We start from the raw sequence: 15150 nt of genomic DNA on the forward strand, positions 1-15150 counted from the left end.
TTCCAGTACTTCATCGAAGTTTTATTACTATTACTATGTTATGTGGTTTAATCTCCTTTTTGAAGAACATTTAGATAGTATTTAGTCGATGAATCTTTTGTGGTAAACACTTCCGCGATTTCAACAGTGCAAGGAAAATTAAATCTATGTTTTTATTTGAGAAAAAGTATAACTGGGACAAATATCTGTTATTTATGTTATGTACCTATACTAATTGTACATTTCAGTAAAGCGAATTGAATTTCTATCCTCTTTATAGTTCGTAATTTGTTATAAATCCTATGGTTTTTGAGTTATTAAACTTTGAAAAATAAAAATGACCTCCAATTTGGAATCATACAAAGTAGAAATTTTATGCTTTGCAAAAACATAGTTCCTATCAATCATCACCCACGTACCAGTTTGAAATTGGTACCTCAAGTGGTTCCAATGTTATGGAAAGTTATGTAAAAAATACATACACACTGGAAGACGGAAAACGAAGCGAGCCCTAGATAGAGACTGTCACCATTGACTTAGTCAATGCTGTCACAAAAGTCTCGGACCGGTTTAATATTTTCTAAACGACAACAGATCAATAATCATTTTAACAGATCAATAAGATTTTGCACATCAACACCACACTTAAAAATCACACTTACTATATAGTAATGACCTTTAATTTGATGTACATGTCAACCTATGCTTCTATTTAAGATTTCCTTCTCACTCCTTGCGGGACGTCCCCATAATGTGACAGAAAATTGCTATTTCCTTAGAAAAGTAGATTTTTAGGTATGGTGTTGATGTACCAAATCTTATTGATTTATCTGTTGTTGTTTAGAAAATATTAAACCGGTCCGGGACTTTTGGGAGAGTCTGTATGTTTATACTGTATGATATTTTTTGCTTTGACCTAATACCTACGGAGTTTCGGGAGAGAGTTTCGAAACACCCTGTATAGATGAATAATTCTTAGGATGTTTTAGTATCCAAGTGAGAATAAAGTGAAAGTATAAAGTAGAGAATAAAGTAGATTTCTCATTTAAAATGTCCCACTTAATTTCAAAGGGGGTTTATAGAAAAAAAACAACAGTTTATTTTTATATTACAGTGAATTAACTTAGAGAGCATTACTTTATACAAAACATTAAGTTATCTGTTATTGTCGTCTTGATATTTTATGTATATTTTTGTGCAATAATTAAGCTTGTAGGTAGTGTTGTAGTACTGCTGTTGGTGAACACAATCATCCCGATGATGACGGAAGGTGTATTAACCGCACCAAGAAGCACGACCTTGACTGGATGCGGTCTAGGTCATGAAGAATCTGAATGCCAGAAACTGCCCTGAGGGCTTATGTCACATGTTGGTTGGACTTGAAGTAATGTGACATGTGACAAACAATCCCAGGTCTGTGTCCAACAGAGTAGAGGGGTGTTTTGTGAGTAGTCTGGTCACACGTGTGCGTAAAAGCATTCACTACTCTAACTAAAAAAGTGTAACGGGGTTTCTAAAGGCGGTATGTTTATTGTTGTCACATAATATACAGAATGAACGAGTAAATACATACTTTTGAATACACACAGAAAATAACACAAACATAAACAAAATCTAAAATAAAACAAGACCACTTCTGTTTTACATAAACAATGTTTTTTTTATGAAGTCAGTCGACATTGGCAAGTGCTGACTGTGCGTATGCTGGGTTGCTATTAAAAAATGTATTCAAGCAAAATGTTAATGGAATTATTTTTAAGTTAAATAAATTAAATTAAAATGTTTATTAAAAGTAATGGTTTAGGGGAAACGTTCATTTTAAATGAATTTAAAATATAAATACCACGTCGCACCAAACCTGTAGACTAAATGAATCTCCATTAAGCTGGCTGGGCTTCTTCTAAAATATTCCCTTAAAATATTCAGATTTATTTCCTATTTAAATAACATTAATGTTAGTGAGAACTTCGGTTTGTTGCTACAGGTATTGAGATTATTGTGTTTTTATTGAAATGTAGATAGCTTAGTATGAAATAAATACAATTGTTAAATTTGTTTAAAATGTATACACAAACAAGCAAACTACAACAATTCATTTATTCTCCATTAAATGTTAAATTTACAAATATTTTAAATTATATCCGTAACTGTTAGGCATAAACAACGCTTCAATATATAAAATAAATTTTTAAAGCTCCACAAAAATGGTTTGGAAAATTTTTTATATTTTTGTTCTTTTATAGGTAAAAAAAATGGTACTGTAAAACTAATTTTCATCCCGTAACCAATTGGTTATGGGTTCCCATAGTCCAATCATGGTGGTTCCCGAACTGGTTTGAATAAACATAGGTTTACATGTTTGTACCAAATTTCATCAAAATTGGACCAATTTTGTTCGAGTTATCGCACTAACGAACACACATTAAAATATATATGTATTTGAACGGTGGGGGTTTTTCCTTTGGGGACCTCAAAACGAAAAGTTAATCGGTCCCGGGTCTTACCATGAGACCTACGGTAATAGCTTATTCCCTATGTGGGAAATACGATAAAAACAAGTTGAATACTTGAGTGGATAATTTTGGGGATTGAATCAAATATAGAGCAGTGTTATACTTATAAATAGGTAATATTAATTAAACATATGATTTATTAAACAGAATGCATACATTAGTAGAAATTAGTAAAAAAATCAAAGAACAAGCGAGTATAAAAAATCGCAAGTTTTACTAAACTTATCATTGGGTTAGGATTGTTTGAAGAATGCATCTGAGAAATTAAAATGTGTAAGAATTTAAATATAAGTTAATCATATGTGGGATGGAAAATTAGAGTTCAACCTCCGTTAAAAATGAGACTTTCTAATATCATACTGTATGTTGAACCTAGATTAACAACGGTTGGTTTAATTAAATTGCCCTCTCTCTTATTTGACTTCGCCAGACATCTGTTATAGTTCCAAAGTTTATCTTTGTCTTGCTTGTTTGTACAGTTTCAAGTTATACGGGCAATTCAATTACATTCAATTAAAACTTTCACATTTATAAATTAGTGTTTGGTAATATATGTGTGTTGTTAGTAGATTACTGTCAATAGGTTGAGCAGTATTGAGTTTGAAAAGAAAATTATATTAAATTGATAGCAACGTAAAGTTTCAGTAACAATCTTGTCACAATGTTTTCAAGTATTAATCCTTAAAACAAATACGGTTGGTTTAAGTTTGGTAAAAGTAAAAAACTCAGATTTCGTATTACCTAACTAGAGGTCGAAGTTAGATGGAAACAGGACCAGTGTTAAGACTGTTCCCCAATAAAAAGGTGTAAACATCTATTGGCGTTAAAATACTGGACAACAAATATTAAAAAACCCCTCTTTTTGAATGATTGCCCAAAAAATCATACACATTATAACTTAGAATAGCTGATTTAATTTATATGCATTTTGAGGCTAAAAATACATACATAGAAACTGCATACCAAGTTCAATGGAAACCGTTGGAATGAACTACAAAATGTGTAGAAAATGTTAAGGCAAATTAAAACAAAAGTAAAATCCTTCCTTAAAGATGAATTCCTACCTAAGGATGAAATCCTCCGAAAGCAAAGAAGGCAGCAAAGTTGATGGATAAAATAAGCCAGGAGAATAACTACTGATTAACTCATTTAAACGTAGTCGTAATGTTGACAAATCCAAACTAAATTTTGTTGAATTTCCTGTTGTTTTTAGGTAAAAGGATGAGTGAAAACTTTTGAATAAAACTTAAAACGATCTAGCTCAAAAGTTTTGCTTTTACGTCGACAAAGTTTGGTTTATTGGTGACTTCATTTGAAGGGAGCTTTTTAATGTAAAATAGGGGACGTTTTATATCATAATTTCACTTCCCTCCAACCCCAATATTGTATTTTGATTTAGATTGTGTAAACAATTTAAAGTGCATAGAAGAATTATGTTATGAAGGATGATTTGGTCATTAGGTTGATATAAGAAAATATGGAAATCGTTATTTAGTCTTATTGAATATGGGGACATTCTAGAAAAGAATTCTACTTTTAAAAGTAAAAATATTAATTGTGAAAGTCGATTTATTTTCTGAGCTAAACAACACGTTAGTATATTCGTTGAATATTCTGTAACTGCTTTTACAATTACGCTGCAATTCATAAAATGAGGGTTGTGTTGGGTTTCCTGTAACACGTAAAAATAAGATTGGTTTGCTAACACTACTCGGCTCATTAAAGGGTCTGAGGAATTTCCGAAAAAAAAACGCAAATTACAGTACACAGGGTGAAAGTTAATATATCTTTCAAGTTAAAAAATATAAAAGCTTGTAGTCTGGAGGTACTTTTCCTCACCTAAAAACTAATCTACTCGAAACTGATGACAAACTCTTGGACAACCGGAATTTAAATCTAAACCTTTTATACAGGTTGGCTGAAAAGTAACTTGCACCCCCACTTAACTTTTCAACCATTTGAGATATTTGAAATCGGTTTGCGGCAACCTTCTTAGACATGAGGGGCTACAATAATTATGGTCAATTTTGAAAATTTTACCCTTAGGGGTAGCGGGGGTAGGGGGTAGCTCAACATTTTCAAATGACAAGTATTGTAAAGTTTGGTATCATTTTACAGGTATTGACGAAACATAAACATTGACATAAAGAAAACTAAAATCGGCTCACTAATAACAAAATGGCGCCCTAAAACGTTTCAAATCCAAATAAACACGAGGGTGGCAAAAAATTAAATTGCACCCTCTTTAACTTTGCTACTATTTGAGATATTTGAAATCGGTTTGCGGCAACTTGTTTGGATATGAAGGGCTACAATAAATATGGTCAGTTTTGAAAATTTTGCCCTTAGGGGTAGCGGGAGTAGGGGTTAGCTCAAAATGTTCATATAGCAAGTATAGTCGAATTTGGTATAATTTTGTAGGTATTGACAAAACATAACAATTAACATAAAGAAAATAGAAATCGAACCATTATTAACAAAATGACAGCTAAAAATGATTGAGACAATGGTTATTTAAAGTAATTTTGAACTGCTATTTTGTTAATAATGGTTCGATTTCTATTTTCTTTATGTTAATTGTTATTTTTTGTCAAGACCTATAAAATGATACCAAACTCGACTATACTTGGTATTTGAAGATTTTGAGCTACCACCTACTCTCGCTACCCTTAAGGGCAAAATTTTCAAAACTGACTACAATTATTGTAGCCCTTCATTTCAAAACAAGTTTCCGCAAACCGATTTCAAATATCTCAAATAGTAACAAAGTTAAAGAGGGTGCAAGTTAATTTTTTTGCCACCCTCATGGTTATTTGGATTTGAAACGTTTTAGGGCGCCATTTTGTTATTAGTGAGCCGATTTTGGTTTTCTTTGTGTTATTTGTTATGTTTCGTCAAGACCTGTAAAATAATACAAAACTTGACTATACTTGTCATTTGAAGATTTTGAGCTACCCCCTACCCCCGCTGCCCCTAAGGGCAAAATGTTTAAAGTTGACCATAATTATTGTAGCCCCTCATGTCTAAGAAGGTTGCCGCAAACCGATTTCAAATATCTCAAATGGTTGAAAAGTTAAGTGGGGGTGCAAGTTACTTTTCAGCCACCCTGTATAAGCGATATTGATTATAATCAAATAGAATTGGGTATACAATTTTTCACAAGCTGTTTACAGCTTGTTGTTACTTTATTAAAATAAATATATAAATATAAAAATAAATATAAATAACAAGTTATTTCCTCCAAAGCCAACAAACAAAGTAAAAAACCCAGCAAAAATGTTGCCGAATGGTACCAGTTCAAAGATTAATGTACAAAAATGTACAATACAGCTTAAAATATCCTCATAATCTCTCTTTATTGGGAGGATGTTACTGCGCAGATTCTTTGTCCAAGGCTCTAGCCCGATGTCGTTTTTACTTTCTCCCCCTATACCATAGTATAATTATGGAAAAAGTAGCCTATTGTTTACGTCAACATTTTCGAGTTTGCGTTTTGAGTGAATATATTCGTTTTGGGCCCCCCTAAAACAAAAGAGTGGGGTTCGAAGTGATGCCGGTCTGTATGTGTGGAGTGTACAGATCTACAGCCCACACCTGTAGTCCGATTTTGACTAAGTTTGGTATGTAGGTACTAATCCATAGTATCGCCATTTTTCATATTTTAGAAATTTTGATTTTTAATGGTGATTTCCCCATAAAACCAATAAAATAACTCAAAAACGGCCCGTTCGGTTTTGTAGATTTGAATTCGTGATTGTATTAAATACGGTAAAATTTTAACAGTATTTACTAGTTCAGCACGTGCCTACTGGTAAGTAGTTACACGCTACGACCCTACATGTACTTGAGATGATGTCATTACACAAAATACGTTGCAAAGGAAATTAAGATCCTACAAATAAAATAAGGATTCTTAAAAAATGTTTACTTCTCTACTACATTGGAAACAGTATTTTTGCCGATGTCAAATGTTGTTCTACTTAAGAACGTCCTATCAATATATTGTTCCTTAAAAAAAAAAAAAAAAAAAAAAAAAAAACACGGAGTAAAAATGACATTAAAAATGGAAAGGAATAAACACAAACTTATTAGACATTATACGCAATATACAGGCATATGTTCTATTCAATGGGACAACAAACTATGATGGCTCTTACGTGTCGGACGGATTGTTTTGGCAGGCAATATTTGTCCATCGTTAATTTTGACAGACAACACATTAACTTGTTGCCCACCAATCGGTTTGGCTTTCGGCTACAACCAAAACAAAACTGTGAGTCATGTTTCCTGGTTCGATGGCGGTTGTTATGTAACATCTAGTGGTGAATCGTAGCAAAACTAGGTTAAGTAAGGCAATTGATATTGTGGGTGGAGTTAAGCCCTATACGGTCAATATATTCTTATCTCGAATGACGTTATTCTAATCTCGTGTTTGTACCTGAAGATATCTCTGAATCATAGAACGTACATAGAACGTAAAAAACACCACAATCATCGAAAATCTAAAAAAATGTGGACTAACAGTGAACGGAAACCTAGTTGTTTTTGGTTTTTCGAAATGCAAAACAAATAAATATTAACATGCAAATGGCGTGTCCTCTGTGTTGATTGTTTATTTATCTGAGATATTAAAGGGTAGTGGTTACCAAAAAGGTTAAAAACAATGGAGTCGAAAACACACAGACATAATGATCCGAAGGTCCCCCTTTCAAACCAGAAATATATACAAAGTTGTATACATTCCAAGCGTGTGAGCCGTGCTGTATTGCTTATTTACCTAAACAATTCCAATACCATTGAAAAACAAACATCAATAATCAATAAACTCAATGATTAAAAACTAAAATTAAACCATCTTAAATTAAAAAAAAGAGTTTTATTTTCCGAGTTCGTTTGGTTCTTCTACCTGACCGATTTTCATGGAAGGTATGCACGCACAGATTTGCCATCAAGCATCGGCATATATTTACCTGAAATCCCACTCGGCTTGTACGTAAACGAAATTTGCTCTCCATTTATTTGTGTGAGTTAAATTTGGTTTCTCTTTTCCGAGTTCGTTTGGCTGTTCTACCCAACCGATTTTAATGATTGAGTTCTCAAATTGAAGGTATGAACGCAAGATTTGCCATCAAGCATCGGCATGCTCTCCATGTATTTCTTGTGGGAGTTAAATTTTGTTTCTCTTTTCCGAGTTCGTTTGGCTCTTCTATCCGACCGATTTTCATGATTGCAGTCTCAAATTGAAGGTATGAACGCACAGATTTGTAGATTGTTTATTTATTTCAGATTGTAAAAGGTAGTAGACTACGAAAAAACATAGAATATTTGAAAACTCTCAGTTAAAGGATTTTTTTCAAAAAGTTAGAATACAATTTTGAACGTCTAAATGTCTTGTCCACATTTAGATTGTTTATTTATCTCAGATTGTATAGCGCAGTAAACTTAAAAAAAAAAAAAAACGTATAAAAATTACCCTAAACAGAAAGTAACAATAAACGGAATATTTTCTCCAAAATTACAACAAAATGATCTCTGTGACGTTTCGTAGTTGTAGATAGTTTCTTTATCTGAGATTGTAGATATTGAGGGTAGTAGACGGTTTCGTCACTTGTTGTGACGCCCTGAGTGGAGGGGGTGCTATGTGCTATATAGGGGTGATGGAAGGCTCTTGGAAACATACATTCGCTCCTCGTCGACCTGCCAGTCTAAATATGAAGACCGTAAGTTAATATTTTATAAATTGTAGATTTATTAGATTGTTTTAGAAATCAATTTTGACTTTATAATATTATATGTAGATGAAATGGTGAGATTAAAAATCGTACTGAGTTGTTCATAATTTTTTAAATATAACGATATGGATATTAGCGAAAATAAAAGTAATTTCTATACGTGTAATACACATTTAAAAAACAAAGATCTATCATTGAATTTTTGAATTAAGGTAATATTCAGGTTAGAATTATAGAAAACCCATTATTTATTTTTTTTTTTACAATAGCATTTGTTTTATACTTTGAGTTGTACGAGTATTAATCATTTTTATACAACTATTAAATTTTTATTGTATACATTTTATGTGAAGTTAAATAAAACGTAGGAACTCAATTCAGTAGTAGGAATAAAAAAATTCCAGCGCTATTTATACCAAGCTATTTATAGTACCAAGCTATTTATAATGTGTGCAAATATTACGATAGTAGCCCTAATCACGATATTTTCTATAAAAGTAGTGTAGATACAGTATAAATAAATAAAAGAACAATTACATTTCGACTTCGAACTATCTTCAAAATCAGCTCACAAACTCTCTTTTCTGAAAAATACCATTTCTATTTTTACAAGTTCTGGTTCATGCCCATATGCTTTGTAAAACAATCTTAAACTTCAGATACCTAAGCATTGAACTAACTTAAAAAAAAAAAAAATCTTTATTATAACGGTATAGTGATTTTCAATGCATTGCCAAACCATCTAACAATTGACTCAATCCCTGTTATTTTTTAAAAATCACTTCAAAAATTACAAGTGTCTAAACCTAAACGCTACTACCATGTATGTGAATTTGTTGCTGGGTAGTCATGGGCATATATGGTGTGCTCTGTTTATGAATTGTTAAATATTGTTTTGGTTAAAAGTTATTTTATAGTTTATAATACAAATTGTATTATTCTCACTTAGCCAATGCATTTTTATGTAAATCTAGTCAAATGACTTACGACTTTAAAACATGTTTTGACAAAATTTTAAATGAATACTCAACAGTATCAAAATATTTTGACCACTTTAGAAAATACAACTTTTTAAGCATTTTAAAATATTGTAATATTTTATTTAAAATCGGGCTTAAGCAAAAAAATTGGAATATGTATTCAAAACCAGTAGTTGAGTGAAAGTGAAAACTAATTAGAATAATGTATTTAGTTTTTAATAATGTTATCAAAAAGTATAAGCTATACATTTTTTAAACTACATATTTTGTAAACGAAAAATAATATTTTTTTAAATAAAGATCATGTAAGATTATTTTATGCACAGTTAAACATTATATTAGCTAGCACGATTAGCACTGACTATTCCTCTATTGCTATTAATGTGTATGGAAGGTTAGAAATATTTGAATTCTAAATTTAAAAAAAATCTTCCCCTGATTTATTATGTTCTTTCAGTAAATAACAAAGTTGGTGCAAAAGTATATAGCACACTCCAAAAATTCAACTAAGGTAATCTTATGTAAAATTAAATACATTGAAAGTTTTTTTATAGAAATGCACACAACTTCAAATATTAAAATAACCCTGCCGGAGCAAAACTGCAGACTAAATGCATTTAATTTCCATTTGAAGTGTTACCTCAGTTCCTATAAGGGGGTTCCTTAGATTCTAAAGTGTAATTATTCCTCTGGTCCTAAAGAGTCCTACATTCCTAGGAAGTACTGTATTTTACTCTACTCAGATCCCAACGGGTTTTACTTTCTCAGACCCTATAGTGTTATTGTTACCCAGATCCTCCAAGAGGTTTCCCCCAAACTTTAAGTGTCTTATTTACCCAATCCTAATTGTTTGACTTCCTCTAGAACTTAGGGAGATGCGGTTTCATTAGTTTTTTAAATTGTATTACTTCTTCCAGATCCTGTGCCTGTGCGCTGTCGTGGCCACTGCTGTCGCCTTTCCCCAGACCCAGGTCAGCAGAGCTGCCCAGGTTGCCCCCGTAATCCAGAGAACAGAGTTTAGAGACACTTCTGGGCAGATCTCAGAGTCGTAAGTGTTAGCAATAAAACATTTCTTTTACGGTTAGAAGCCAATTTAATTTTCAAGACTACTTTTATTTATCTACATGTTTATTACATTGACAAAAAACTTGTATTCACTAGTCTGTTAAAATGTATAAAGGACTAATGATAAAGGTTGAAAATTTAGGTTTTAATGTGATTTTGTATCTCTACCTCATAAATGGAACGAAAGCTTATAATATTTAATTCAATGTGCTACTTGTTTGTGCAAGAATGGTTTAAAAACTTCTTTTTTCAGTTTAGAGAATTGCATATTGATTTATGTTGGGTATACACTTGTTTTCTCTTAAAAGAAACCTATATTAATCTACCTAACTTTACTAATTGAAAACATAAATTGCTATCAGCAAAAATCCCTTTGGCTAAGCAAAAGGGGAAAACCGCTACTTTTTTTTCTTATATAGATTTTACAAGCTTATATAATTGTTTTTGATTTGTTATTCATAACCAAAGCTTTATTTCAACCTTACATTGTGTCTCTAAATTTATCTCGAGTTAAAATATGAACCTTTTAAGTCAACCCCTTAGTTAATAAATTTGTCCCAAATTAGACAAAAAAATACAAATGTTAGTGGTTTGTTTAATCCATGAAGAAAATTTCAATGAAGACATAAAACACAAACCAATATTTTCATAATGTAGGCTACTTATCAACATAGTTCATAATACGTCGACATTTATGAAGAACTAATTATTTCTTTGTTCCCAGCTACTCGACCCACGATGGCCAGCACTTCCAGGAGAGAGGTATTCTGAAGCCCACGGCTGATGGTAAGGACTACGTTCTGGTCAAGACTGGCAGTTACCAGTTCATTACCCCTGAAGGCCAGAATGTGAGGACCGACTGGCAGGCTGACGAGAATGGGTTCCACGCTCAAGGAAACCATCTGCCCGTTGCCCCCGAGGCAGCTCCTCCTGCTGCAGCTCCAGCCCCCGCCTTCTTCTAGACTGTACATTTGTTTAATAAATTGTTTATTTTATACATTACATTTTCTATACATGGCATTTTTTGGGGTTGGGGGGGGGGGACTGATCAGGGTGGATCAGCGTAACTGATATTTTTTACCCCGTTGGTAGCAGCACTTCACAACCACAAAGAGGATTCATAGCAAGTCAAGAGGTTGTATTACTTTTAGTTTGTATGTTAAACCAGTTTTTTTCTTGCAGAGTTTCCGAGAGCGGCGATGGGTTGGCATTTTGAGCGTAAAAAGGCACTTTAACCATCTATTTCAACCTCCTCCCCCCAAAAAAAAAAAAAAAAAACAGGTTTTCTCTCATATAAGGGTGAAATTTACTAATTTTGTAAAGCGAACCATATACTGTGAAGGAATGGTGAAACTAGTCAAATCAGAAAAGTGATCCACTCACTTTGCAACTGCTTACATATTACATTTCAAATACCCCACCAAAGTAAACCTGCATACTAAGCAAATTTTCATTTGCTTCACTGGTTTTTGACCCAAATATTTCCTTTAACACGTCAGTTTAACATGTCAGATATAATTTCTGTTTGAATAACATCGGGGTCAACACAAATTTAGGTTTGCTGCTTCAAGGAAGGTAATGAAGTTTTTTTTGTTAATAGCTTAGTATGGAATAACACAGGGTCATTTGGGAAGCCAACGAATCAAATGTTCCACACTCATCACCTAAGAATAATCTTATAAATTGCAGCTTAAGTTTAACAGTTTGCAACAGTACTTAAGTTATATCAATACGGAAATGATAGCCAACAGGATAAAAGAAACAACTTTTATTTTGATACTACATTTTAAAAACAATGCATCACACGAGTCTACAAAAGATGTTTAAATACTGAAACTAAACAGTACGGACTGAAAATAAAAATGAAAAAATAACTTAGTCGATTAGGAGAAACCCAATTTAAGACATTAAAATTCCATATGCATATTTTGTAAATCCTACACTTATTTTATAATAAATTGTTAAATTGTTACTAATTTTATGTTAATAAATGAGATCAAACACATGCCATTTATAAAGAAATTATCACCGTAAACAACTAAAATACATGGATACTGGCATCTAATGGCAAAGAGGCCAAACAAAGGAAAGGCCTAACTATTTAATATTATTAAACAAATAATTAAAATACAAAAAATGTTCATAATTAGACTAGACTAGCAAAAATGTACATCACTCATAAAAGTGTATTTACTTACATTTTATGTAAATGGTACCATTTATCACAACTCTTAGGGTATGTGTTATTTGACAGTAGACTACTTTTAGCAAATGTCAGGAATTAAGAATCTGTATTTGTTTTTGTCAAAGACAATATACATGGTGGGTGTTGACATTAATTAATTAATTTATATTATGACAAACAATACCTATGTAAAAAAACAATAGTAACTACCAAAGATTTAACTTAACATAAGGCTACAACTAAATATGACATCTTCCATCTTTCAACATCATTTAATAGGCTATATTTAGTGCTCGATTTGCAGGGGAACACAGCGGAACAGAGTTCCAGCACCTCTCTTTCGGAAAGATAAAATATTGGGATAAATAGGTACAAATCACATTAAATAGGTTACAGTTCCGGCACCTCATTTTTTACAAATCGAGTACTGAATATATTTACACCTTTAAAACTATAGACATTATAAGATGGTAAATACAGTATAAACAATACGTTACAATAGCTATCAATTTCCATCACTCATCATCAGGCCCAATCAAAGATTGAAAGAATCAGAATGGATTCCTTGATAAAATACTATTGGTTACCAGAACTACTGGAAACGTGGAAAACAAATACAAACTCCGCTTTCGGCAAGTATTCAAGGGAGAGTGCAATTTCGCTTCTCTAAGTCTCCCATTGGGCCTGACGATGATTGTGATTGTAAAATGTTTTTTTCATATCACGGAAAAAACAGCTGCATACATGCTTTTAGTACCAAATTAAATTATTTGTGGAGCTACTGGTACTATTGCACCTGATCTGATGTAGACAACACATCCCCACCAGCGCAGTCACTCACGCACTGACCGGTGTTGCACCCAAACACTCGCTACCGCTATTCACTACAACCGCATGGTAAAAGGCGTTAAGTACTTTGAGAGAGCTTTGCCTGTCATTTTGTAGGCAGCGCCACCAGCGTTGCAATGCACTCAGCATAGCAACACTGGTGGCGCTGCCTACGAATTGACAGGCAAAGCTCTCTCAAAGTACTTAACGCTTTTTACCATGCGGTTGGCATTCTGGGTTATAGTAGTATGTTTTCTGTGCTCTCGGACATCACTCAACAACATTGCAGCTCCCAAGACATTTGTAGAAGTATTGGTGGCATCAAAACCCCATTGTTTTATTTTACTGTCCGCCCGAATTTAAAAAATATAAATTGCATAACTGCTAATACCTAAAACATGCATTGTGGGTATAAAGTAGCTCTTATTCTCCCTACGGAGCAAAAAGATTTCTTAGTCTTTGGGAGTAAAAAAGTCAGCTGTTGTTAACTAAGTTGTAAACTTTGAAAAACCGATAGTATAATGTACACTAACACAATAACCGAAATGATTCAATCACTAACTAAACAGCTGCTTGTTTGCATAAGCAAAATTAAAAACAAGTTGGAAATTGTTGTGAGAGGTTATCTATTTATCTATATTAGTAAAAGTAAAAGAATTTGTTGAAGTTTTTTATTTAGAAAATCGACTCCTAAGTATTTTATTTTTATAGGCATATTGGGTATCAATTTAAATCTCTTATTCCCTAGATGTGCCTTTTGCAGGCTTTTATGGGCTTTCAAAATTTCAAAGTTTATGCTGAATTCTTTTGTCAATCATCTGAACTTTTTCAAGTTTACATTTGTTTACATCAAAACAAAACAGATGGGCATGATACGATTTTGTTTACCATACGAAAATGGGGTTGTCATTACAGTTGGTAATGTTTTAGTGAATTCAAGCTTTTACTTTGAAAAAAAAAACATTATTGCAATGTTATTTGTACAAAAAGTTAACAAGGAAATGACACGTTAGATTTTGTGTTTTGATAGGGTTTTGTTTTTCATAGTATGTTTTATTATTGATGATGTTTAGTGAATTCAAGTAAAGTATTGTAATGTTATTTGTTTAAAATGTAAATAAGAAAATGACTTGTTGTGGAACTGGAAATTGAGGACTTTGGCTGAAATAACGTACTTATATAAAGACATTTTTTTCAAATTAAAGTTTGTTTAAATTTTTTATGTATGAATTCATATTGTATTGGAAAAACTTGTTCAGGGTTTACTTAAAAGAATTTCAAGTCAGTGATAAGTAAATGATTATCACGTAAAAAAATATTTTCAACTTAATTCAGAGTAATAGAAAATTTTAAATTATATTTAAAATTAAATAACTATAATTATTATATAATAATTATTATATAACTATAATAATTATAATTAAAATTAAAATATATCATGGAATATTAAGTCACGAAGTGACGCCGGCTGCTAGTCTTTAAAAGAAAAGTATTTTTGTTTCCTAACTTTGTTTGCTTGAATTTTGGTGCAATATGATTACAAATCAAGTTCATTTTATGGGCAAAATTTGTCCAGTGTCTTGCTCATTTTCCAACCTCGGCTTCAGTTGTGAAACTTGAGCTCGAGTCACTTTACACCCTAGTGATGAAATATACTTTATGTTTTTTCACCATCTTGTAATGTTTACAGTATAAGTTTGAATATAGGGAATCATATTGGAACTTACATTTTTATGGTGACAACACATAAAATGCTAGTAAAAGTTATTCTATATATTCTTAAGGGTTAGGTTTACAGTAGTAATTTACATAAATTCTCACTTTACATTTTTAGCGTAAAAAAAAATTGTAACGTTTGTGGATTTAAC

General features: G+C 32.1%; 1 protein-coding gene across 1 annotated transcript; it reads left to right on the plus strand.

The window, feature by feature from the left end:
• Positions 1 to 8156: 8156 nt before the first annotated feature.
• LOC128987994 (larval cuticle protein 65Ag1-like) lies at positions 8157 to 11273 on the plus strand. The gene is made up of 3 exons (XM_054409156.1): positions 8157 to 8212; positions 10122 to 10252; positions 10994 to 11273. Exons 1-3 carry the CDS (start codon positions 8204 to 8206, stop codon positions 11229 to 11231), a joined length of 378 nt encoding a protein of 125 aa, XP_054265131.1. The 5' UTR covers positions 8157 to 8203; the 3' UTR covers positions 11232 to 11273.
• The last annotated feature ends 3877 nt before the right edge of the window (positions 11274 to 15150 follow it).

Source organism: Macrosteles quadrilineatus, unplaced genomic scaffold, assembly GCF_028750875.1.
Source record: "Macrosteles quadrilineatus isolate MER2022 unplaced genomic scaffold, UCM_ALF_1.0 Scaffold_2__2_contigs__length_208266976, whole genome shotgun sequence".
NCBI classification, from domain to species: Eukaryota; Metazoa; Arthropoda; class Insecta; order Hemiptera; family Cicadellidae; genus Macrosteles; species Macrosteles quadrilineatus.